General features: G+C 46.7%; 1 protein-coding gene across 2 annotated transcripts in view; it reads left to right on the top strand.

The window, feature by feature from the left end:
- The window catches only part of sorcs2 (sortilin-related VPS10 domain containing receptor 2), a 736,913-nt gene that overhangs the window by 550,056 nt on the left and 161,012 nt on the right, over positions 1 to 25,845 (top strand). For both annotated transcript variants that reach the window (XM_055644862.1, XM_055644870.1), the window contains exons 8-9: positions 501 to 590; positions 18,047 to 18,226. In XM_055644862.1, the coding sequence (XP_055500837.1) occupies positions 501 to 590; positions 18,047 to 18,226 (270 nt within the window). The remainder of the gene's footprint in view (positions 1 to 500; positions 591 to 18,046; positions 18,227 to 25,845) is intronic.

Below are 25,845 nucleotides of genomic sequence, written 5' to 3'. Positions count from 1 at the left end.
GGGCATGGACCTAACCCCAGAAAAGGGGCAGGCGGCCGGCTCAGGCAGAGCCCTCTTCCGCCTGGCACTGTGACTCGCAGATGGCCAGCTTGGCCAGGCCCAGGAGCAACCCAACCAGGACATCCTTGGCCCTACCCTCTCCCCTCTCCCCTTGACCTGTCATAACAGTGCAATGATAGTGAATGAGTAAATGGGAAAAGAAGTGAATCACATAAGAAATAAATACAAATTCTAAAGAGTGGCAATGTTCCTGCCTTGTATAACAATTTGATTTGTGGTATCATAATGGCTAAATATAGAAGTTACCAACCGTTGTAGTTTAGGAGGTAGATAATAATGCTGGAGAAACTTAGCGGTTGAGGCAGCATCTATGGAGCGAAGGAATAGGTGACGTTTCGGGTCGAGACCCTTCTTGAGAAGCAGTTTTGTTTGTTAATCGTTGTCTGTTTAGTACTTTCTCCATTAAGGTGATCCCTGACATCTTGTACCTTTTTCCACAGGCAACCTCTGGAAATAAGACAAAATATTTTGTCTCTTATCGGCGGGACCAGTTTGTTCAGATGAAGTTACCCAAATATGCCTTACCAAAGGTAATTGCTTTAAGCAAATTAAACTTTATATGAAAATAGCAATAAAATCTACTGAACGTATCCGCATTACATAGAGGATCTTGCATGCAAAGTTAAATTGTTTCTGTAATGTAACAAATCGTACTTTGTTGATAAAACCTAGTGGGCTGCAGATTCATTCACCCAATTTCAATATAGCTGTACTGTGCAGTTGTATCTGGAGAACAATGTTTTGCACATTTTCGTGTGTCTCAACATCCGTCCGCAAATTTATCTCCTCAATTTTCAGCAAAATTTTCATTTTCTCTCGCACTTATTTTCTGACATGAATTGCCCCAATGTTGCAATACGCAAAGTTTGTCTGCAGTGGGACTCGTAATCTCGTCGGTCTGAGAAATAATGCTCCTTATTTACTTCACGAACACCCAGGTTAACTCACACTTTGGTTTTCCTTGACATGTGAAACTTGAAGAGCTAAACATTGAAGTGTTTACTTCAGCCTTGCTGTCGCCCATCACTTCCGGAAACCTCAAATCCAATTTCACAAACTCGCCTTGACAGCTTGATGGATGTCAATGTCATGGTGACTGTCATCATCCTAGCCACAGGGTCATCCATGGCTGCTTCTGCTGCTAATCTCACAGTTTGCTATTCACTGCTTCGAAGGGAAGGTCACTCAAAGTCCACAATCAAGGAGAAGAGACTTCTGCTTTTCACATAACCCCCCCACTAATAGATAAAGTGGGCCAAGGCATTTGCTTGCATTACAATCTTCCCCAAACATTGACTGTGCTGGGAGTGGAATGGAATACTTTATTGCCACAAGTGACAAGTCACAGTGAAATTCTCTGCTTGCATACCCAAGGCATGGAAATAGTCGACACATGCAGCGCTGACAAAGTCACAAAGTAGTTTTGTCCCTTACCAAGATATTCCTGGTAACCAGGGGCGGAAAACCGAGGGGGGCGTTTTGAGAGGTGGGGGACTATCTCCCCCATTTTTTGTAATATGGAATTTAAAACCTGGTAAAATCTCCGCTTTCCGCGAGACAGTGGGGGTGGGACTGATGATCAAGGGTGCCGGGGGGGGCGGGACCATGATGATTCAGCGCGATGATTGGAGGAGGGAGGTGTCGGTCAGAGGCGGAAGTAGGGGGGGTGGGACTGAGGATGGAGCTAAGTTATTGGAGGAGGGAGATGTCCTGGTGGAGCAAAGATCATAGAGCGGAGCTTGAATTGCATGCCCAGGTCCTAGGGTCAAAAGGGAAAACCACTCTCGGCAGCCCTGGACACGGACCTGCGCCTCATCCGCAGCCAGGATCGATCCCGGGTCTCCGGCGCGTCAATTGCTGCTGAACCACCACTGGACCATCCCCAGTCCCCACCCGAGTGCCCTCCCCACCCCCATGCCCGGGGGTGGCCAGAGACATCGGGAGTCAGACGGTAGCAGTGCCCCCAGGCCCACAGCCAGTGGAGAGAAGCAGCGCTAAATCCAGGTCAACTCTGCCTGTCCCACCAGGTTAACCTACAGCCAGCGCGGAGAAGCAGCGCTAGCTCCACGGCTCCGGACTGGTGTCGTGTCAGTGCAGACAGGGCTGTAGGTTAACCCGGCGAAACAGGCAGAATTGAGCTGGATTTAGCTCTGCTTCTACGCGCTGGGCGTAAGCCTGGACCATCGTTCCCATGTCCAGGCAGGGCTGGCAAATTAACAGGCAGAGTTGAGCTGGATTTAGCGCTGCTTCTCTGCGCTGGCTGTGGGACTGGGGGCATTGCTCCCGTCTGACGTTAGGATTATTTAAAACTCCAAAGTGTTGCAGTAACTCAGATGGTCAGGCAGCTTCTCTGGAGTTAAAGGATGGGTGACGTTTCGGGTCGTGACCCTTGTTCGAACAGGAGGAAACCTACATGGTCAGAGAGAGAATGGGCAAACTCCACACAGATGGCACCCGAAGTCAGGATTGAACCCGGGTATCTGGGTGAATGTGCGCATGCACGCGCGGCCGCCAAGAAACTGTGTCCCCCCCGGTCCCTCCCACGTTTTGATAGCGATTTCCATGTCTGCTGGTAACCTCCTGCCAGATATGCATTGGCTATTGTCACAAAGAAGCTTCAAGGGTGGCCTTGGGCAGGCTAGGACTTTATTCCTTGAAGTGCAGGAGGTGTACAAAATAATGAGAGAGTATAGATAAGGTGAATGCACAGTATTTTTCTATTGGGTAAGGGAATCCAGAACTAGAGAGCATAGGCTTAACATGCAAGGGGAAGTATTTTAACTTTTTCTGTACTGTACACTGACAATGACAATAAATTGAATCATTTCATTTCATACAGAGGGTGGTAAGTATATGATCTAGCTGCCAGATGAAGTTGGTGAAGCAGGAACAATTAGCAGGGAATAGTATTTGGACATGTGGATGGGTAGGAAAGGTTTGGAAGGATATGGGCCAGATGCAGGCAAATGGGACTAGTGTGGATTGGAGCATATTGGTCAATATGGACAAGATGGGTTGAAGGGCCTTTCTCCATACTGCATGACTCAATGACTCCAGAGGTATTGGGTTCAAGAGGAGCAGGCCGAATAGATAGAATGTAGGAACTAAGATTGATGTAAGTTGGCAAGAAAAGTGTGATCAGTGATCAGGACCTGGCGGGGGATGGAACTCAAGCACATTATTAAATTAAACGCACCTTATAGTGAGAGCAGCATGGAAAGGACATCAGATAGCGCTGTCTGAATATCACCAAAACACAAAGAGCAAAGGTTGTGAACTTATTAAACTGAAGTGGAGCAGGTGATGTTACGTGACTGCAATTGGATGGTCTTTGATTCAGATTTAGATTCAAGATTCAGATTCAATTTTAATTGTCATTGTCAGTGTACAGTACAGAGACAACGAAATGCATTTAGCATCTCCCTTGAAGAGCGACATAGCAAACGATTTGAATAAAAAATAATAAGTGTCCGGGGGGGGGGAAGTTCACCAGGATCTGAGGAGACAGATGGACCTTCTTCAGTCTCCTCAGGAAGAAGAGACGCTGATGAGCCTTCTTTGTGAAACGGGAATGGCAATTTCAACGGTATGACAGCGGAGAGACAAGGGTTAACAGTTAAAGAACCAGTGCACAAAATGGGAGAAAAAACTTTCACAGTACTAATACTGATAATGGAAAAGTGTTTCATCCATGGATGGAAGTCACATTAAATCCAAGAAGGAGGCTATAACGTTTCCAGAAATAGCAGTAAGGCTGTAGTTTGAGGGCATTTTAGATCCAGTATGTGCAGACTAAGGCATTGATAAAAGGAAGAATAGATAGAATGTGAGAGGAACCTGGCGAGAAAGATAGAAATCTTTCACAAATAGTCATAATAGTTTTAAATAGGAGCTTTTAGGGGCATGTACGAATATGGAAAAGGATTACTGAGGACAAATCAGGCTGCCTTGAAGACACACAGATGGGTTTATGAAGGGAAATAAGAAAATTGCAGAAGCATTAAACACTGTGTCTATTTTCATGGAAGACACACAAACCATACTCGATATAAGAGAATCAATATTAGTAATCAATATTATTGATCAATATTATCATTTGACAATAAGAAACTAAAGGTAGTATTTATCAAAACAAAACCACTCCAAAGACGTACAGGTTTGTAGGTTAATTGGCTTAGTGTATGTGTAAATTGTCCCGAGTGTGTGTAGGATAGTGTTAATGTGCGGGGATCGCTGGTTGGTGTGGACTCGGTGGGCCGAACATCCTGTTTCCATGCTGTAACTCCAGAAAAAAAAACTGGAAAAGTTGATGAATATGAAAGCCTGAAGTTCCTGCTAATTTACATCCCAGAGTTTTTGTAAGAGGTAACTTCAAACATAGTTGGTGCTGTAATGGTCAACTTCCAAAGTATTTTTCCGAGTCCACGCTGCCCATCAATCACCCGTTCACCTAACCCCCCTATTAAGAGGAAAAAGTGCGCATGGGCATTTGCTTGCCTTACGGTCTTCCCCAAACATTGACTGTGCTTTTGTCCCAACCAAGATCTTCTTCGTAATCTCCTTCCAGACATCCATTGGTTGTGGTCACAAAGAAGATCGAACCTGAGTCTCTGGGGATGTTTAGCAACAACTCTACCAGCGGGGCTATTGTGTCGCCTTAAATTATTGTGAGAATAGATGTCAACAGACAGTGGTAGGTGAAGAAGTAAGAGCTACGTTTGACAGGGTGAGAAACTGATGGGCCTGTCCTACAGGCGATTTTTCAAGTCGCCGGCTGTCGACTGAAAAACCGGCGACTGGAACGTCGACTGTCAGAATGGAACACACGCACACGCACACGCACACACATCGCTTCCTTCACCAGCCCGTTATGCAGGTGGGGGGCAGGGCAAGCGGGGGGAGCGCTGTCTGAGTGAAATTCACACGGTGCAAAGCCAAGGTGATAGAGACACAAACCGAGATGAACAGTAAGGTTGGCGCTGTAAATAAGACGGTGAAAGGACAGTGTACGGGAAGGGTCACGTAAGTCCTGTAAAAGAAGGGGAGATAAGGAGGGAGAAGGAGTGGAGACAACTATTAAGAAGCCAGAGATACACGGCTGTGAAGCTCGGCGGACTTTAACATTACTGGTCGGTTATCCTTGGTTACGAAAACTACTGCTTACGTATTTTTTTCCCGATGAGCCAATGAAATTCACCTGTCAGCGCCGGCTACAACCTACGAGAACCTACTACAACCTTCGACCTCCTGGCAACCCACTACCACTGCACCTATGGCACGAAAACATGTTGAAAATTTTGCAGCGACCATAATGAGGCCTTGACTAGTTCCCAGAATGCGGGAACTCCTCACGACCATGAAGGAAACTCCCCGGCAACCATCCGTGAACATGTGGCAACCGCATAGTCGCCTGCAGTCACCTAAGTGTGACAGGGCCACAACTCTTGAAAACGAAACCCGATTGGGGCCGCAAATTGGAGATAATGATCATTTTTCCTCTTAACTGTGTTTCAAGCTTCACAGATGACGACTAACTCGCTGAGTCTTTCCAGCATTTGTAGCTTTGTTTTACACTTCAATGGGCTAATCTGCCATTTTTTTTTGGAGAAACTAAATTCTCAAGCTCTAAGCAAGAGGATTCATTATCTAGAAGCCGGTTGGGCCTCATTTCCCTTCCGCTGAGAATGATGAGCAACTCAAACGAGGAGATAGAAAAAAACAATAATCAAAATCTGAAAAAACAAGAGATGAACCTAAAAATGGGGAGGAAGTACCTTTTTTTCTTCGAGAAGAAAGCTTCTATTGAAGTTGTCAGCCAGGCATTGGTGTGGCTGCCAGACAAGATGCTGTTGCCTTTCATTGGCTTTTTGCAATGTTGCACACCTCAAGTTTGACAGTAGTAAAACGTTTTAAATTACTATTTCACTTGGCATCTGCAGGATTTGAAAAGCTCATTGACAATGACTGCTTGCTCCTACTGAAACATGCCGATGTGCACATGGTCTGACGAAACCTTCACTCGCTAGATTTTACACACCTTGATCAGAAAAATGTTCTTGACAGAAGCACATTTAAAAAAAAAGAATGTGAGGTTTTATCACACTCCAACAAATTCTCCCTTTGAAGGTTTTGTTGATGCCGAGTGCAAGCCCTGAGCTAAGGAGTGCATGAAAGAACTACTGATACTCGTTTAGTGTCCCATTAAGTAACTTCAAGTAGCCCTTGCTTTCCCTCTCTCTCCATCACCTCTCCCTTCCCAGTTCTCCCACCAGTCTTAAGGGCCTGTCCCACTTGGCAATTTTTTTCAGCTACTGCCGGCATCATATCAGGGTCGGCAAAAGATTTTGAATATTTCAAAATCCAGCGGCGACAAAAAAAATGTTGCGACACTTGAAAAAACGCCGTGTGTCAATACGGCATCACGCCGAAAATTTTTCAGTGACCTGATACGTCAGTGCCGGCAGTCGCCGAAAAAAATCACCTAGTGGAACAGACCCTTTACTGTCTCCGACAACATTTTAACCCACTCCCCTGACATCAGTCTGAAGAAGGGTCTCGACCTGAAACGTCACCCGTTCCTTCTCTCCAGAGATGCTGCCTATCCCGCTGAGTTACTCCAGCATTTTATGTCGATCCTCAAGCTAAGGAGATGAAAGCAATCAACATGGGTTCACCATGTATGTGCAGGAAAGAACTGCAGATGCTGGTTGAAATAGGCAACATCTCTGGAGATTAGGAATGGGTGATGTTTCGGTTCGAAATCCTTCTTCAGTCTGAAGGTTGACCATACATGTTTGCTTCTGAGCTGGGCACATTTTCTGCACTGGTGCAATAAATGAAGTAAAGTATAAGAGTTAGTTACAAGTAAATTAGATATAATGATTGAGCTGTTAATGTAGTTTTGACGACGCATTCTAAATGCATTGCCAGATCATACTCACGGCTTTGGGGCTTAGTCTTTTCTTCAGTGACTGTGAGGAGAATAAAGACAGCATTAGGCTGAGCTGTTTTACTGCCGTAACAGACTAATCTGATGCCATTGACTTGAAACACCCGTGGAAAATGATGATAGAAAACAAGGCTGTGTCCATCATCTGCGGAATAGAACCATGGCTCCAGTGACTAGTTTCATGAAATGCCTCGCTTTCTACTGATAAGGAAAGGATATTATTTGGATAGGAAAGTAAAACTAGTAAATCATTACGAAATTCTACCAACTGTATGTCTGTAAATGAGAAATCCGAGAAGTGAAATGTGCTTGTAACGGTGCACTGGAAGAATGGCGCATTGCTGGCCACAAACTGTTCTGCCTAATTGAATTGAATTGAATTGAATACTTTATTGTCACATGTGACAAGTCACAGTAAAATTATTTGTCAAGGTATGCAAATAGTCCACTACGGGTGCTGCCTGTACAGAGTTTGTACGTTCTCCCCGTGACCACGTGGCTTTTCTCCGAGATCTTCGGTTTCCTCCCACATTCCAAAAGACGTACAGGTTTGTAAGTTAATTGGCTTGGTATAAGTGTAAAAGTTATCCATTATCTCTGTGTGTGTGCATGTATGTTACTTACTTACTTACTTACTTACTATGTCTCCTGGCATGTAGGGCAGAAACAAAGGTCCTCCACCAGTAGTGTTGATTCCTTCAGTGGCTGTTTCCGTAACATATTTGTTTTACGAGACAGGGTTGTTAGCCCTGTGCTCAACCTCCAACCTGGAGGACCAGTGGATCGCTCTTCGTCTCGCCGCTACCCTTCGACCTGTCCAGCATGGGAGATCCTAACAGGAGATGAATCTCCCGCTGGCATAGCTCTAGGGGTCACTGAGACACACAAGCTCCCCGACCACGACAAGGTTGCAATCCAACAGGGAACGTGCGTGTGTGTAAGATAGCATTAATATGCGGAGACAGCTAGTCAGTGCGGACTCGGTGGGCCGGAGAGCTTTCTTCTGCGCTGTGAACTAAACTAAACTAAACTAAACTCAACCTCCGTACAGACAGCACCCATAGTCAGGATCGAACTCCAGTCTCTGCCTTTGTAAAAGTCCAGTGTTTTATTGTCATGTGTCCCAGATAGAACAATTGCAGGCAGCATGACAGGATGTGTCAACATAGTACACTGTAAACAATATCATAAACGAGAAGAAATCGTTCAGTGTGTAACTCTGTGCCACCGCACCACCCCATTTTCTCGAACTCCTTTGTGTATTCTGCATGTGAACAGGACCAGTTGTAAGCTCAGTCCCGTGGGGTGGGGTCGCAGCATTCTGTGCCGGTTCCATCACAGAGGCCGGCCTTCCTTTCACCAGATCGTATCTGCAGCAGCAGGCAGCAGTTGCCCACGGCCAGGAAATCCTGCAGGAACGGACATTCGCTGGTGACGACAGGCCCACCTGGCCCTGGTGGTTACAACCCTCAGCTTGGACTGTGCACACTTAGCTTTGAGAAAAGAGTGATTGCTTTAAAAGATCTTTGGACTTTAGAGGCACTTACAAAGTTACAAATTCCCCACCCCCCCGTGACAGTTCCTCCTTTGTTCTCCCTCCCTCCCCCCTCCCCATTGCTCTTCCCCCCGAGTTAAACACTCATGAATGCAAAAGTCTGCAGCCTCATTCTTTTTGAAGGTAGTCATGTTGATCATGGGGAGAGAGGCCTCAATCAAGGAGATCAGCAACTCTTGGTCTGAGAGGCCATGACTGGATGCTGGGAATATAGTGACAGATTAAATGTGTAGTAATGAATTGCAGATGCTGGTTCAAACCGAAGAGACACAAAAGGCTGGAGTAACTCAGCGGGTCAGACAGCATTTCTGGAGAAAAGGAATAGGTGACATTTCGGGTCGAGACCCTTCTTTTCTCACCTATTCATCTTCTCTAGAGTTGCAGGCTGACCTGCTGAGTTACTCCAGGTTTTTGTGTCTATATACAGCAACCGATTGTTTTTTAAGAGCCTTATAGGCCTGTCCCACTTACGCAACTTTTTTGGCGACTGCCAGCACCCGTCATAGGTCATCGCAGGTCGCAGAAAATTTTCAACATGTTGAACATCCAACGGCGACCAGAAAGATGCAACGACTCTTTGGGCGACTGAGGAGACGAATCACGACTATACAGGCGACAGCTCGGCAACATGTCGTGGGGAGAAGCCTGTATGGTCATGAGTAGTCGTCCAAGGAGTCATACCTTGTTCTGGTCGCCACTGGATTTTCAACATGTTGAACATTTTCGGCGACCTGCGATGACCTATGACGGGTGCCGGCAGATGCCGAAAAAGTTGCGTAAGTGGGACAGGCCCATTAGTCATGCAGCACAGTTTGTGTGATGGCTTCAGGCAAGACATCTCTGAGTAGATAGTGGAAAGAATCAATGTGTAGGAAGGAACTGCAGATGCTGTTTTAAACTGAAGATAGACACAAGCTGGAATAACTCAGTGAATCAACGGGAAAGAATCAAAATGGGCAGATCAGACCACCAGAATGATACAGGTAGATACAAAATGCTGGAGTAACTCAGCGGGACAGGCAGCATCTCTGGAGAGAAGGAATGGTAACGTTTTGGGTATTTACGTTAGTTTAATTTAGTTTTGAGATACAGCGCGGAACAGACCCACTATGGACAACCAAGCCAATTAACCTACAAACCCGTACGTCCTTAGAGTGTGGGAGGAAACTGTAGATCTTGGAGAAAACCCATGCAGGTCACGGGGAGAACGTACAAACTCCGTACAGGCAGCACCCGTAGTCAGGATCGAACCCGGGTCTCCGGCGCTGCATTCGCTGTAAGGCAGTAACTCTACTGCTGCGCCATCATAACCCTTCTACCAGAATGGTACAGTTCAACAAAGTGGGAACGTTGGGCAATAGTTTAATTTGGAGCGTTGAAAGTAATAATCAGTAGCAAGTGATTAGTTGGAACTGATGGGGTGTGGAGCGGATCCTAAGGACGACCACCATGACAGGTCAAGCAATGATGATGCAGGGCTCAAACTGCTTTTGCATGAGAGGTTCATGCCAGTCGTGAACTATGCACACATGAGGCAAAATTAAAGAAGAACCAGAAAACAATTCACAGACATTGGAGCTGTTGTAATTATAGAATTATCCTTTCTGACTATTTACTTTTTATTGAAACCAAATCACTATGTACTCAATAACACGTCATTATACAATTCAATTTTAGATTAAAATGTCCCAGAGTTACACTATGGTTCCATATGGAATGCTAGTATAATTAATTAATGATGGTTTAGTTATTCAAAGCTGGTAAGAGTCATTTAAATTAGATTTTATGAAAGCATTTGTTTTAATAATAAACAAGCATTTCCCAGTCTGAAAATTGCCATTGAAATCCCATGCAGGGAAGTACTAAAATAATGCAAGGTTGGCACGGTGGTACAGCGGTAGAGTTGCGGCCTTACAGCGCCAGAAACCTGGGTTTGATCCTGACTACGGGTGCTTGTCTGTATGGACTTTGTACGTTCTCCCCGTGACCTGCGTGGGTTTTCTCCGGGCGCTCCGGTTTCCCCCCACACTCCAAAGATGTGCAGGTTTGTAGGTTGATTAGCTTGGTGACATTGTAAATTGGCCATAGTGTGTAGGATAATGTTAATGTGCGGGGATTGCTGGTCGGTGTGGACTCGGTGGGCCATAGGGCCTGTTGCCGCGCTGTATCTCTAAACTAAACTAATTCAGATGAATTTAAGAATTTGACATACAGTTCAAGCATTTGTGGTAAGGAAACATAGAACTGCAGTTTTCAAACAAAGAATGCAAACTTTGTAGTTTGATGAGAACACAGAGATTCTGTATAGAGCGTCGAGGCCATGAATAAGCAACTTCAATGGTTCACTTAATGATTTTTTGAATGATTAAGCACCTATAAGATGGGCATTAAATCACAGAATTTCTTTTCATTGCAAATGCCCAATTAATGGGTGAAATCGTAGATACATGCGATGACTAATATTTGTGGGATAACTAAATCTTAATAGGACACAATTAATTGCCACTTACCTTATGAAGAAGCAGATCTAAGACCCTGCTCCACCACTCAGTTAGAAGATGGGTGAACCAGTCATAGCTGCAACCCTACTTTCCTGCCTATTTCCCATAACCCTTGACTTCATCCAAAGACCAAAAATCTATTTTGGAATTGAATATACTCAATATATTTGTATATCACTGATTTGGACGAGGGGATTGGAGGCTTTGTGGCCAAGTTTGCGGATGATACGAAAATATGTGGATGGGCAGGTAGTGTAGAGAAAGCAGGGACTCTGCAGAAGGACTTGGACAGGTTGGGAGAGTGGGCAGAGAAGTGGCAGATGGAATATAGTGTAGCAAAATGTGAAGGCATGCATTTTGGTAGTAGGAATCAAGGCGTAGACGATTATCTCAATAAGGAGAGAATCCAGAAATCGGAGGTGCAAAGGGACTTGGGAGTGCTGGTGCAGGATTCCCAAAAATGTAATCTGCAAGTAGAATCAGTAGTAAAGAAAGCAAACTCAATGCGAGCATTTATTTCAAGAAGGTTTGTGATCATTTTCCACTCGTGGCTAATCATAGTTGATCCTTGATGTGGAAGACTAAGGAACGGAGGAGGGGGGAGGAACGGAGGAGACCGTAGAAATATTTGTAAGTAGGGCATCGAAATAGTCATGGGAATTCGTAGACATACTCGTAGTAGTTCGTGAACATAGTCGTGGAAGGTTGTAGGAGTTTGTAGATCACCAAAATTTAAATTTCTTTTTTGGTCCTTTAAACTCGGGAAAGGTTTTGGATTAAGCCGGGAAAGTGGGACAGGCTCTTAATGCTGCGGCTCTATAAGGCGGTGGCATTTGGAATATTGTGAACAACTTTGGGCACCACATCTGAGGAAGGATATGCTGGCTCTGGAGAGGGTCCAGAGGAGGTTTACAAGATTGATCCGAGGGATGAGTGGGTTAACCTATTTCTCGGCCTGAACTCGCATCATGGCTTGGGTATGATCAATCCAACTCACACGAACGCAGGTGGCAGCCGAGAATGGTGACCTCAGCCTGATCCATCATGAGCACAGCCTTCCCCACCAACCAAAGCACCTGCATGAGATGCTGCCTGAAGAAGGCAGCAGCTATCACCAAGGATCCCCATCATCTGGGCCTGCCCTTGTCTCACTGCTACCATTGAGTTTCATGTTCAGGAACCTGATGTCCCACACCCCACACAGGTTGTGGAATGGCCACTATACCTACAAATGTCAGGTTCTTAAACCAACCTGCACAACCCTAATCCTAATGGAACTCTACGATCTACCTCTTGCAGTATATGGATTTTTTTTTTCCAATTATTGTTTCTTGCACTATTCTTTCAGGATGTAATGTACAAATGTCGTATCATTGTTGTCAATTTGCTTTTGTGTGTTTGTCTGGATATATGTACCTATGATGCTGCTGCTGCAAACCAATATCCTTCATTGTGGCTGTATCTAACTATACTGCACACAACAATGAACTCAATAGACAATAGGTGCAGGAGTCGTGCCAGCACCGCCATTCAATGTGCTCATGGCTGATCATCCACAATCACTACCCCGCTCCTGCCTTCTCCCCATATCCCCTGACTCCGCTATCTTTAAGAGCTCTAACTCGCTCTTGAAAGCATCCAGAGAACTGGCCTCCACTGCCCTCTGAGGCAGATAATTCCACAGATTAACAACTCTTGGTGAAAAAGTGTTTCCTCATCTCTGTTCTAAATGGCTTACGCTTTTTTCTTAAACTGTGGGCCCTGGTTCTGGACTCCCCCAACATCGGGAACATGTTTGCTGCCTCTAGCGTGTCCAATCCCTTAATAATCTTATACGTTTCAATAAGATCATCTCTCACCCTTCTAAATTCCAGAGTATACCAGACCAGCCGCTCAATTCTATCAATTGACTTGAGGTGGTTTTCCATGCTGGCCTGGGCACATACTGCGTGCTTTAGATGTGCTTGTAGTGGGAACAGTTGTCAAGGCACCTCAGACACTCTCCGCCACCTCCGCGCATTCCACTCTCTAGGCCCTCACCCCCTCATCTTCACCATGGACGTCCAGTCACTCTACACCTCCATCCCCCACCAGGATGGCCTCAAAGCCCTCCGGTTCTTCCTCGACCAGAGGAGCAACCTATACCCAGCCACTGACACTCTCCTCCGCCTAGCGGAGTTGGTCCTCACCCTCAACAACTTTACGTTTGACTCCTCCCATTTCCTCCAAACACAAGGCGTAGCTATGGGCACACGCATGGGCCCCAGCTACGCCTGCCTCTTTGTCGGGTATGTTGAACAATCCTTGTTCAATAAGTACCAGGGCCCCATCCCCGACCTCTACCTCCATTACATTGACAACTGCTTTGGGGCCACCTCCTGCACCCACACACAACTGACTGACTTCATCCACTTCACCACCAACTTCCTTCCGGCACTCCAATACACCTGGACCATTTCCGACACTTCCCTACCATTCCTTGACCTCACCATCTCCATCGCAGGGGACAGACTTCTGACCGACATACACTACAAACCAACTGACTCACATGGCTATCTGGACTACACGTCTTCCCACCCTGCCCCTTGTAAAGACTCCATCCCCTACTCCCAATTCCTCCACCTACGCCGCATCTGTTCCCAGGATGAGACGTTCCACACCAGGGCATCGGAAATGTCCTCGCTCTTCAGGGAATGGGGATTCCCCTCCTCCACCATAGATGAGGCTCGCACCAGGGTCTCTTCCATACCCCGCAACACTGCTCTCTCTCCCCATCCCCGCATTCGCAACAAGGGCAGAGCCCCCCTAGTCCTCACCTTTCATCCCACCAGCCGGCAAATACAACAAATAATCCTCCGCCATTTCCGCCACCTCCAACATGACCCCACCACTCGCCACATCTTCCCAACTTCCCCCATGTCTGCCTTCCGCAAAGACCGCTCCCTCCGCAACTCCCTTGTCAATTCTTCCCTTCCCTCCCGTACCACCCCCTCCCCGGGCACTTACCATTGCAACCACAAGAAATGCAACACCTGTCCCTTCACCTCCCCCCTCGACTCCATTCAAGGACCCAAGCAGTCGTTACAGGTGCGACAAAGGTTCACCTGTATCTCCTCCAACCTCATCTACTGCATCCGCTGCTCTAGATGTCAGCTGATTTACATCGGTGAGACTAAGCGGAGGTTGGGCGATCGTTTCGCCGAACACCTCCGCTCAGTCCGCAATAACCTACCTGAACTCCCGGTGGCTCAGTACTTCAACTCCTCCTCCCATTCCCAATCTGACCTCTCTGTCCTGGGTCTCCTCCATTGCCAGAGTGAGCAACACCGGAAATTGGAGGAACAGCACCTCATATTCCGCCTGGGTTGCTTGCGTCCGGGTGGCATGAACATTGAATTCTCCCAATTTTGCTAGCCCTTGCTGTCTCCTCCCTTTCCTTAACCCCCGAGCTGTCTCCTCCCATCTCCCCTCCCTCGGGCTCCTCCTCCTCCCTTTTTCCTTCCTTCTCCCCCCCCACCCCCCATCAGTCTGAAGAAGGGTTTCGGCCCGAAACGTCACCTATTTCCTTCGCTCCATAGATGCTGCTGCAACCACTGAGTTTCTCCAGCATTTTTGTGTACCTTCGATCTTCCAGCATCTTGTGTTGTTCCTTCATGAACACGTGTTGTAGGAATTGCCTTGTTAGGGGAAGAGAAAACGCCATGGGCTGTATTAGGTGCAACCTTTAGTTATTGCCAGGCCATTTGTAAGATATCTGTGGCAATGCTTTTTTTTACACTTATAGGGATTTCTTACCAACATATTCCTTAACTACATATCCTGAATGATGTGGAACATTTTAGCAGAATGCTGTTCTCTGCAAAATGAAAATTATCAGAGCTGTTATTGACATCTACTGTACTAACATGTGTGGTGAGAAGTGTAAAAATGCATTGTTAGCAACAATATGAATCAATAAAAGTGATTTTGTTAGTGAAAGAACTGACTGTAATGTGGAGGAGCAATGTCAATTGTCTTTGTATGAAATGCAATGTTATGCTAGTCAAATCCAGAAAACTCAGCATGATTAAACATCAATACAACTTAAAATTTGTGTTGTAAGATGTTGTGACAGCAGTGACAGAGTCCTCAGTTTTTGTTTGATTTTGATGCTTTAAGATTTCTCTATCATTAATCCTTAAATAATGGAGTGTTGCAATATAAAATAGTAAGATTAAACGAGCTAAGTTTGATCTGTATTTTATGAGGAGTTACGATGAGGGATTAAGTGAAGAACCCGTCCAGCACGCATGCGTGACATACTTCAAAGCAGCGGTGTGGAATCACAGAAAGACACAATAATTGAAATAAATATAGTCAAGAAAAGGAGAGCTTAGTTACCAGTTTGATCTCTATTATTGAGTGTGGGAGCGGAGGGCACGCAATCTCTCATTGTAACTCCTCATAAAATACAGATCAAACTTCAAACTGGTAAGTTCTCGTTTAATCTTACTATTTTACTTCGGAGTCACGTGAGTGACTACGTGAAGATTTTAAAGCTCTGTGATTTCAAACCGTGTAACAGTTCATACTTCACTCACTGCTGAAGTCATTCGAGGGAGGAAGTATGTTATCGTAATCAACCATGAATCTGTTTGTAAAACAATAATGGTGTTTATTTAACAATAACAAAAAACAAATTGCTCCCCCGGGCTAAATTATATATTTGCAGATTGTAATATTTTCTCTGCAAATGATGCAGGTTCTGCCAACGGCTTATTATAAAAAGTTTGAAACGTTCTTTCCCCAGACCACCCCGCTGTAACCAGGATGTGGTCTATTGGTACGTTCATTCTCTTAGCCGCTGACGTGGATGCTGCCCTGGAGGAGTGAGATTTGTACATGTTAGTATTTATACCAGCGGCTTTCAGCACCTGCTTGAGCCATCTTGAAATGGTTTGGCTCGTTACCCGGCCATAAGGTTTCTTGTGGCTGACCCATAAGGCTTTTTCTCTCGAGGGAGGGAAATTCGAGGGATTTTAGTTGTGTCAATATAGTTCAGTAGGTGGGTCATGTCACATAACTATGGTTCTGCTGGGTAAGCCCGGAATTTGTCTCACCAGGAATATGAGCAAAACAAGACAAGCCAAGAAGTCCGCCCCCCGTGCTCCAACAGAGGAGCGTTCCATCAGTGGGGGGCAAGAGGTGGTAGGACCGCAAACCCTGCGGTCCGCCATCCCTGACGCCGTGCCAAGCCCAGTCCCGCTAGCGCAGCCTGAGCAGCGGGCTGGATGTAAATCAGCACGGAAGACTAACCGGCCGGTGGTATCCGACTCCTCCGATGGGGACGTCTCATCGCCCATGCGGGGCAGAGACAGCCGCCTGAGCCGCATGGAGCGGCTCATGGAGCAAATGCTCCAGCGAGACTTGCTTCGGGAGCTGGAGCAGTCTCGCAAAGGGAGTTCAGGCACTCCCACCACAGGGCCTCACAACGTACTGGCCATCGCTTCCCCCTCAACCGAGGGCAGCTTTGGCGACCAGGGCTGGGCTGGTCAAGAAGAGGGGTCACTGGCCGAAGATGTCGGGAGTACGCTGTTGTACGCATAGTTCCAGCCCTGTCATCATCATTAACCCTACTTATTTTTGGAAAAAACAACCTCAGAATAAACTTAACCGTCTTTATTAAGCAGTAGCGGGAGCGCCTGTACTCCCGTTCGTCGCTGTTGCACTGCGTGAACGCTCATGTTGCGCATGTGTGCTGGACGGGTTCTTCACGTAGTCACTCACGTGACTCTGAAGTAAAATGGTCCAATTTAGTTCTATCTTGATCATGCACTTCACACCTCCTTCCCAAAGTGGAAACATGGCAATTCTCAAACACTACCTGGCCAAATAAAAATGGAATTTCAAACAAAGGACAAAGGACATTTATTATCACATACGCCAATTGGTGTAGTGAAATTTGAGTTGCCATTGCAGCATACCAATAAAATAAACACAACATTATAGAATTTAACATTAAACATAAAGACATCCCCCCACAGCGGGATCAACGTTTCCCACTGTGAGGGAAGGCAACAAAGTTCAGTCCACTTCCTCCATGTTCAACTGTGGTCGGGGCCTATTTGAGGCCTCCGCAGTCGCCACTCCGCAGTCGCCACTACGGCGGCCCGATGTTTCACGCCCTCTCGCCGGAATGATGGAGCTCCGGCGTCAGAAGAACACTCTCAGCGGTTTCGAAATGGCCGCTTGCTATTGGAGACCGCACTTGGTTTGGGATATATTTGCATTGGTGAAAGTGGGCACTTAATTACTGCATCAATTGTGGACCATTTTCCTTTTGGAACTAAACAATAAAATAATGAGAATTGATTTGCTTGCGAATGTTTTAATTACGTTCAAGGAGGTTGCCCTATTACTTGTAATGGGTTATTTTTCACACGATAGGAATAACACTTTAAATGTTAAGAGCACAATTATTGGATGAAATATTGGATGAACATCAGGATGTGCTCCAGTAATTGTGAAACAGTTGACAATTGTGCTTAAATGCTCAGCAGAAGATCATATTCATTTCACACCAAAGTATAGACGTCAATGTGTAGGAAGGAATTACAGATGCCGGTTTAAACCTCTCGACCTGAAATGTTGCCCATTCCTTCTCTCCAGAGATGCTGACTGTCCCACTGAGTTAGTCTAGCATTTTGTGTATAGACGTCGATGCTCCAAGTGAAATTTGAAGCACACCTTTTTGGCCCATCTAACTGATTCCAGTTGATGAAGATGTGTTTTACTGGGTCCCAAATTAAAAAACCCACTGGACTAGATAAAATCATTAAAAGGCTTGGGATTCACTGTTAGGAACAGTCATCTTAGTTATGTGAATATAATATTTTTATATGTTCAGGTGGGGATGATTAGAAAGTTATTTCCACCTGCTGTTTGAAAGGGCATGATTTTTTTTCTGATATGTCAGGCAAACCGATGTTGGTTTTTTTCCAGGATAAGCAGATCATCAGTACGGACGAGAATCAAGTGTTCGTGGCTGTCAAGGAATGGCATCAGACGGACACCTATAACCTCTACCTGTCGGACACAAAGGGCGTGTACTTCACGCTCGCTCTGGAGGATGTCAGGAGCACCAAGCAACCAGAAGAAAATGTTATAATAGATATTCATGAGGTAAATACTGCTTCAACATTCATTCAAACTGATGTGGATTGGAAATCATTGGTGGGAAAGTGGTGTACATGTTTCATTGCTTTGCCGTGCCATGGGGCAGTGATCAGCGTTAAAAGCAGTGATATCTGTTGCCCACACAAATTAGATTGGAACCGTACCTTGAGCTTCACTGTTGATGTTAAGAAAGAAAACACAGTCCATTACATCAATGGCCTATTCTAATCTCTGACTGTGATTGTAAACATATATATAGTTCACAAGTTATAGGAGTAGAATTAGGTCATTCGGCCCATTGTGTCTACTCCGCCATTCAATCATGGCTGATCTCTGCCTCCTCATCCCATTTCCCTCATAACCCTTGACACCTACAGGTTCACAAGCTATAGTAGAATTAGGCCGTTTGGCCTGTATTATAGTTCATGTGATCAGACACCTGACCAGCTTCAGTAGAAGTTGCGATCACTGTCGTACATAGCGTTGTAAGGCACCGTGCCCGTTGATATTTTCAACGATGATGATGATGATGGTCATCTGAATAGCTAAGTAGATATGAATATGTTGCAGGCATCCATCTCAATTTGTTCAATAGCAATCCGTCCCACCTAAAAATAATCACTGTGCACAAAGGTCCGAAAGGAATTTCTTTCCATTCTGAACTGGATGGTAGGAGATGGAGGTCATAAAAGGGAAACAATTATATTAACATATATATTTGAACTGTTTTATGCTGCACATTACAGATTAGAGGACGGACGGTACACTTGGAAGGGTTTTAAAAATATTTTTCTTTGTATTCAAAGCAAAAGATCATATCAACAAAACTTTGCTCACAATTATTATTTATGGCTCTAAATGTCTCCAAACTTTCTGGCATTACTCCAGTGTAACCGCACTACAGATGTTGCTGAAGCTTCATGCAGAATGTACATATAGTTTGTGGTGAGGTTAAAGAGTTGCTGTAACAAGAGGATGGAACCTGCTCAAGCCCCATGGTCACATGATGCTAATGCCACACAGTTAACTGTCAAATTGACAATTGTTTATTTTTCGCTTGCAACCATCTCTATTATTTTACGTACTTCAATGAATGGAGGACTTGCATTTACGGAGTACCTTTACGTCACTGCATGTCATGTTGTCACTTGTGAGCAGAGCACCAAGGCAAATTCCTTGTATGTGAACATACTTGGCCAATAAACTTGTTCATTCATTCACATCTCTTTCAGAACAACCGCAAATCCTTTTCAGCCATTGATGTTCATGTTGAAGTACCATGCCAACAAATCTGTATTATTTCCTGTATTATAGATTTCAGCATCTTACCCACTCCTAACGTTGGGCGAATAGGTAATTAGTTCATTGTCCCATCTGTCCCTCCTTACTTAATAAGTGGGGTTACATATACTACCCTTCAATCTGCACGAATAATTCCAAATATAGAGTACTGTATTTTGAAAAACGCTAAACAGAGCAGCATCTGTCTAAATTGCCATCACATTCAAAACTCTACGATTTAGATCATCAGATCCATTGTATTTCTCGTTTTTCAGGCACATCAATCCTTCTCTCTGTATTTCTTAACCAATATCAATCTTCTTTACTATCTCATGTACATTTACTTGGATTCTCCCATATTTCTGGGTTGTGCATTGGTCATTGGTCCTCTTCTGTGAAGATTGGCATAAAGTATTTATTGAAACCCTTTCTCTTAATGTCACACCACAATTTGACCGCGGGGCGGTGGAAGATCCCGCGACTGCGCACCGGGCGATGAAAGCCCCCGCCAACGGGCCGATTCAAACTCCGCTCTATGATCTTTGCTCCACCAGGACGTCTCCCTCCTCCAATCATCGCGCTCTATCCTCAGTCCCACACCCCCCTACTTCCGCCTCTGACCGACATCTCCCTCCTCCAATCATCGCACTGAATCATCATGTCCCCCCATTGCCTGCTGACCAATGTCTCTCTCGTCCAATCGGCGCCCTCGATCATCAGTCCCACCCCCCACTGTCTTGCTGAAAGCGGAGAATATTAATAGCTTTTTTTTCCACCGAGTTTCAAAATCCGGATTACAAAACATGGGGGGGATTGTCCCCCACCTCTCAAAGCATGGGGAGGGGGACATGTCCCCCCCCCCCCGGGATTTCCGCCCTTGGATTTCAAGGGTCACCAAAGAGGTAGATAGTGGTTCAGCACCACTACTGGTTGTGGTAGGATGTTTCAGTTGCCTGGTGACAGCTGGGACCATCCCAACTCAGACAGAACAAATCTGAAATTCCAGGTTCTTCTGACTTGAAACAGCTGATCTTCTTGAATAATAAAATGTCCTTTTCAAGGTTTGAAACCTGGCACATTTTGTTTAGAATTCCACAACTTCAAGTATTGCTTTGTGAGGGTGGAATTTGCATAACAATTGCTTGTGACATGGATGAAAGCTTATCTGACAATGCAGGTTCTACAGCATTTATCCAGGGCATTGAAGTATTAATTGCTAACTTCCACAGTTACTTAACTCTTTGGTGAAAAGGGCAATTCTGTATTTGTGCAATTTGTTCCCATTGAAATGAACACCTACTGGTAAATTGCAGAGTGGTTTTGACAATGAAGAATTTGCAGTACATTCTGAGCTAAAAGGAGGAAGCCGGAAAAAAAACTATTAATGAGCAGAGGATGGCACGGTGGTGCAGCGGTAGAGTTGCTGCCTTACAGCGCCAGAGACCCGGGTTCGATCCTGACTATGTCCGTATGGAGTTTGTACGTTCTTCCCGTGTACTGCGTGGGTTTTCTCTAGGATTTCCGGTTTCCTCCCACACTCCAAAGACGTACAGGTTTGTAAGCTAATTGTAAGCTAATGGGTCGGTGTAATTGTAAGTTGTCCCTAGTGTGTGTAGGATACCATTAGTGTGCAGGGATCGCTGATTGGTGTGGACTCGGTGGGCCGAAGGGCCTGTTTCCATGCTGTATCTCGAAACTAAAACAAACTAAACTAAACTAAAGCATTATTTGTTGGTGCACTACATTGGAAGAGGTTACTATATAACTGTAACAGTATGATAACTGGATTCACAAAACTAAGTTTTGAAGAATGACTGAGATTAAGAGGAATCACCTTCAGGAGTAAACATCTTGAGAATGTTCTTCCTAGACTAGACTTGAATACACATGAGGCTGAGAAGGATATGATGATAGGGCAGAAAATTAAAAAAAAATGTGAAGGGGAAAACATTTAATAGGGATCTGAGGGGCAACCTTTTCACACAAAGGATAGTGGATGCATGAGACAAGCTGCCAGAGGAGGTAGTTGAGGCAGGGACTGTCCCAACCTTTAAGAAACAGCTAGGTACATGGATAGGACATGTTTGGAGGGATATGGACCAAACGCAGGCGCTAGTGTAGCTGGGACATATTGGCCGGTGTGGGCAAGTTGGGCCAAAGGGCCTGTTACCACGCTGTATCACTACCATGGCAATGGCAGACCAGGCCTCAAGACTGAGTTGGCTGATCCTGTTCATATTCCCTAAGTTCCTATCATAAACATCAGGGTTATAATCAAGCAGACAAATCGACAACTTTTTCACACAAAGGGTAGTGGGTATATGGAACTAGTTGCCAGAGGAAGTAGTTGAGGGAGGGACTGTCCCAACGTTTAAGAAACAGATTTGTGTCAAGGTTAATATAGTAAAATAGAAGTAATAGAATTAAATAATTCTATTTTTAAGGATAACTAAACTAAGTGGAACCCATTGGCTCCCAGTCACACGAGAGGCCTGGTTCCCCAACACAACCTGTTCCCCCAACACAATATTCCACCACTCACCCATACCCCCTGCTGCGCAGGTGCTGCTCACTTCTCCTCATCCCCAAGCACTCCCTCCCCTTCCTCTTCATGTGTGGGAGGGGAGGAGGGGAGGGGGGAGGAAGTGGGGTGCGTGGTGGCGGGGGGGGGGGGGGGGGGGGGGGGGGGGGGGGGGTGTAGGGTGGGAGGGGAGGAGGGGTGAGTGTGGACTGGGAAGTGTAGGGAGGGGGGAGAGGGTGGTGGGGGAGGAGGGGTGTGGGAGAGGGGGTGTGTGGGCAGCAGGGAGTGTGGGGGGGGGGGGTGGGGTGTGTGGGGGTGGGTGGGAGGTGGGGGGAGGGAGGGAGAGTTTGTGGGGGCGGGGGTGTTTGGGCGGGGGGGCTTGTGGGGGGGAGGGGTGTGGGCTGGGAGAGTTGTGTGCAGGGAGAGGGGTGTGTGGGGGAGAGGGGAGTGTGGGCGGGGGGAGTGTGTGGGGGGAGGGGGTGTGTGCGGGGCAGATGGGAAGAGAGCTCAGAGAAAGATGGAGCGAAGAGCCATGGGGGAGAGGGGGGCATCATGGGGGAGGGGGGAGGAGCCAGGGGGATCAGACGGGACCATAGTGGTCGCTGGTTGTTCTCGGCCGGGCTCAGAGTCGTTGCTTTCCGTTTGGGCTGGGCTGGGTCTTCGACTCTGGGCTGTGCTGGGATTCCCACGCTGGGCTGCTGCTTGGGGCTGGGCTGCTGCTTGGGGTGGGGTGACTCCTTGGGGTGGGGTGGCTGCTTGGGGCTGGGCTGCTTGGGGCTGGGCTGCTTGGGGCTGGGCTGCTTCAGGTCCCTCCGAAGGTCTGGTTAGAAACCTCTGCCGGCCATCCTCAGCTCCAGTAAAGACGCAATGGCGCAGGAAGGGGCGGACCGTCCTGGGGAGTGACAGGGGAAGAGACTAATCCACGCGGCGCTGACTGGCAGGAGAAGAGATTGATCTGCGCATGCGTGGTTTTAAAGATTTTTTAAACCTCGCTAACTTTTATGACATTTAACTGATCGGAACAAAACTTAGTGGACTCGTAGCACAGGAAAATGGTGAATGAACTGGCGAAAAGTCGTTGCGCTATCACAAACTTTTTTGCGCAAATAGAAAGACCGCTAAACCGGAAGATAGCAAGATCAGAGTTTTAGTTATGTACTGGACTGAGTGGGACCCGTTGTGGCCCCAACGCAACCCATTCCCCAACGTAATATTCCACCAATCACCTGTTCCCCCAATGCAACCCGTTCCCACAAAGTAATATTTCACCACTCAGGGTAGGGGGTGTGAGGGAGGGGGAATATGGGGGAGGGGGGAGGGTGTGGGGGAGGGGAGGTGTGGGGGAGACGGGGTGTGGGGAGGTGTAGGTGAGAGGGGATGGGGGGTGTGTGAGGGAGAGGGGGTGGGAGATGGGTGTATGGGAGGCGGGGGGTGGGGAAGGGGGGGTGTGGGGATGGGGGGTGTGGGGGGGGGGTTCGGGGGGAAGTGGGGGTGGGGGCGAAGGGAGGGGGGGGGGGGGTGCTGGGGAAAGGGGGGTGGGGGAAGGGGGTGTGGGGAAAGGGGGGATGGGGAAGGGGGTGTGGGTAAAGGGGGGTGGGGGTAGGGGGGTGTGGGGAAAGGGAAACTTTTGTATTATTTCACCGATCGGAACAAAACTTATATGACTTGCAGCAGAGGAGAATGGTGAATAAGGTGGCGAAAAATTGTAGAGCTATGGGGGGTCGATTCTGCCCAGATTTAGTTACAACGCAGACCGGAAGTGGTCAAGATGAGAATTTGAGTTATAGTAGTTATAGAAGACTAATGGGAAATATTAGGAAAGCTAGTACCATGAGCTGGGGAGCCTCAGATTGGAGTCATTAGAAACTTGGACTTTTAGGAGTGATTGGGAAGTTGTGATTGGTGCATTGAATAGTAGAATTTTGAAACCCTTCTAGATCTGTTTACAGATTCTTTGAACCTGAATTCTCAGAATTTATTTTTCTACATAATTTGATAGCATTAATAAACTTGGATACTGGATTGATCTGGCGACAGGTTCAGGGTGATTTGTGGTGTTGAATGATTAAAGTGGGAGGAAGTTAATTAATTAATTGAATACTTTATTGTCACATGTGACAAGTCACTGTGAAATTCCTTGCCTGCTTCCCCAAGGTATGCAAATAATCGCCAACTAAAGGGCGACTTACACAACAGCCAAAGTGCTGAAGGAACATCAGCAGGCCAGGAAGCTGCGGTGCAGGGAAATAGACAGATGATGTTTCAGTTCCAGGTCCTACTTCAAGCTGACTGAGTAGAGGGGAGAAATCTCGTAAAGAAAAGTGAGGGGATGGGGTAGAGCAAGTGATAGATGGTTTTGGAGGGGGGGAAGTGGTGACTGGCAGATGAAAATGGGGAAAGGAGGGGGATATAATAAGTGGAAGATGCAGGGGAAAGAAACTGGATGAAACTGGTTATCAAGGGACAAGGTTCTGGCAGTACACCCTATCAATGCATCTCACAATGTTATATACCTATCAGGTCTCCCCTTAACCTCAGTTGAGGTGTTCCAGAAAACAATCCACATTTCTTCAACTTCTCCTTTGTAGCCAATAGCCCTTATCTAAGCAGCATTCTGGTGAACATATTTTACACTCCCTACAAAGCATCCGTACCCTTCCAGAACTGCACTCAACACTCCAAACGTGACGTAACCAAAGTCTTCAAAAGATCAAGTGAGTCAAGAAAGTTTTATTGTCATATGTCCCGAAACGGAACAATGAAATTCTTAAAACGTCCACAAAAATGCTGGAGAAACTCAGTGGGTGCAGCAGCATCTATGGAGCGAAGGAAATAGGTCACGTTTCGGGCCGAAACCCTTCTTCAGACTGATGGGGGGTGGGAGTAGAAGGATGGAAAAAGGGAGGAGGAGGAGCCCGAGGGCGGGGGCATGGGAGGAGACAGCTCGAGGGTTAAGGAAGGGGAGGAGACAGCAAGGGTTAGCAAAATTGGGAGAATTCAACGTTCATGCCATCCGGACGCAAGCAACCCAGGTGGAATATGAGGTGCTGTTCCTCCAATTTCCGGTGTTGCTCACTCTGGCAATGGAGGAGACCCAGGACAGAGAGGTCGGATTGGGAATGGGAGGGGGAGTTGAAGTGCTGAGCCACCGGGAGTTCAGGTAGGTTATTGCGGACTGAGCGGAGGTGTTCGGCGAAACGATCGCCCAACCTCCTCTTAGTCTCCCCGATGTAAATCAGCTGACATCTAGAGCAGCGGATGCAGTAGATGTGGTTGGAGGAGATACAGGTGAATCTTTGTTGCACCTGGAACGACTGCTTGGGTCCTTGAATGGAGTCGAGGGGGGAGATGAAGGGACAGGTGTTGCATTTCTTCGGTTGCAACGGAAAGTGCCCGGGGAGGGGGTGGTACGGGAGGGAAAGGAAGAATTGACAAGGGAGTTGCGGAGGGAGCGGTCTTTGTGGAAGGCAGACATGGGGGGAGATGGGAAGATGTGGCGAGTGGTGGGGTCACATTGGAGGTGGCGGAAATGGCGGAGGATTATGAGTTGTATTTGCTAGCTGGTGGGGTGAAAGGTGAGGACTAGGGGGACTCTGCCCTTGTTGCGAGTGCGGGGATGGGGAGAGAGAGCAGTGTTGCGGGGTATGGAAGAGACACTGGTGCGAGCCTCATCTATGGTGGCGGAGGGCAATCCCCGTTCCCTGAAGAACGAGGACATTTCCGATGCCCTGGTGTGGAAAGTCTCATCCTGGGAACAGATGCGGCGTAGGCGGAGGAATTGGGAGTAGGGGATGGAGTCTTTACAGGGGGCAGGGTGGGAAGA

The sequence above is a fragment of the Leucoraja erinacea genome, chromosome 1 (genome assembly GCF_028641065.1).
Source record: "Leucoraja erinacea ecotype New England chromosome 1, Leri_hhj_1, whole genome shotgun sequence".
Classification (NCBI taxonomy): domain Eukaryota; kingdom Metazoa; phylum Chordata; class Chondrichthyes; order Rajiformes; family Rajidae; genus Leucoraja; species Leucoraja erinaceus.
The sequence above is the reverse complement of the archived record's forward strand: the minus strand, read 5'-3'. Positions and strand labels throughout refer to the sequence as shown.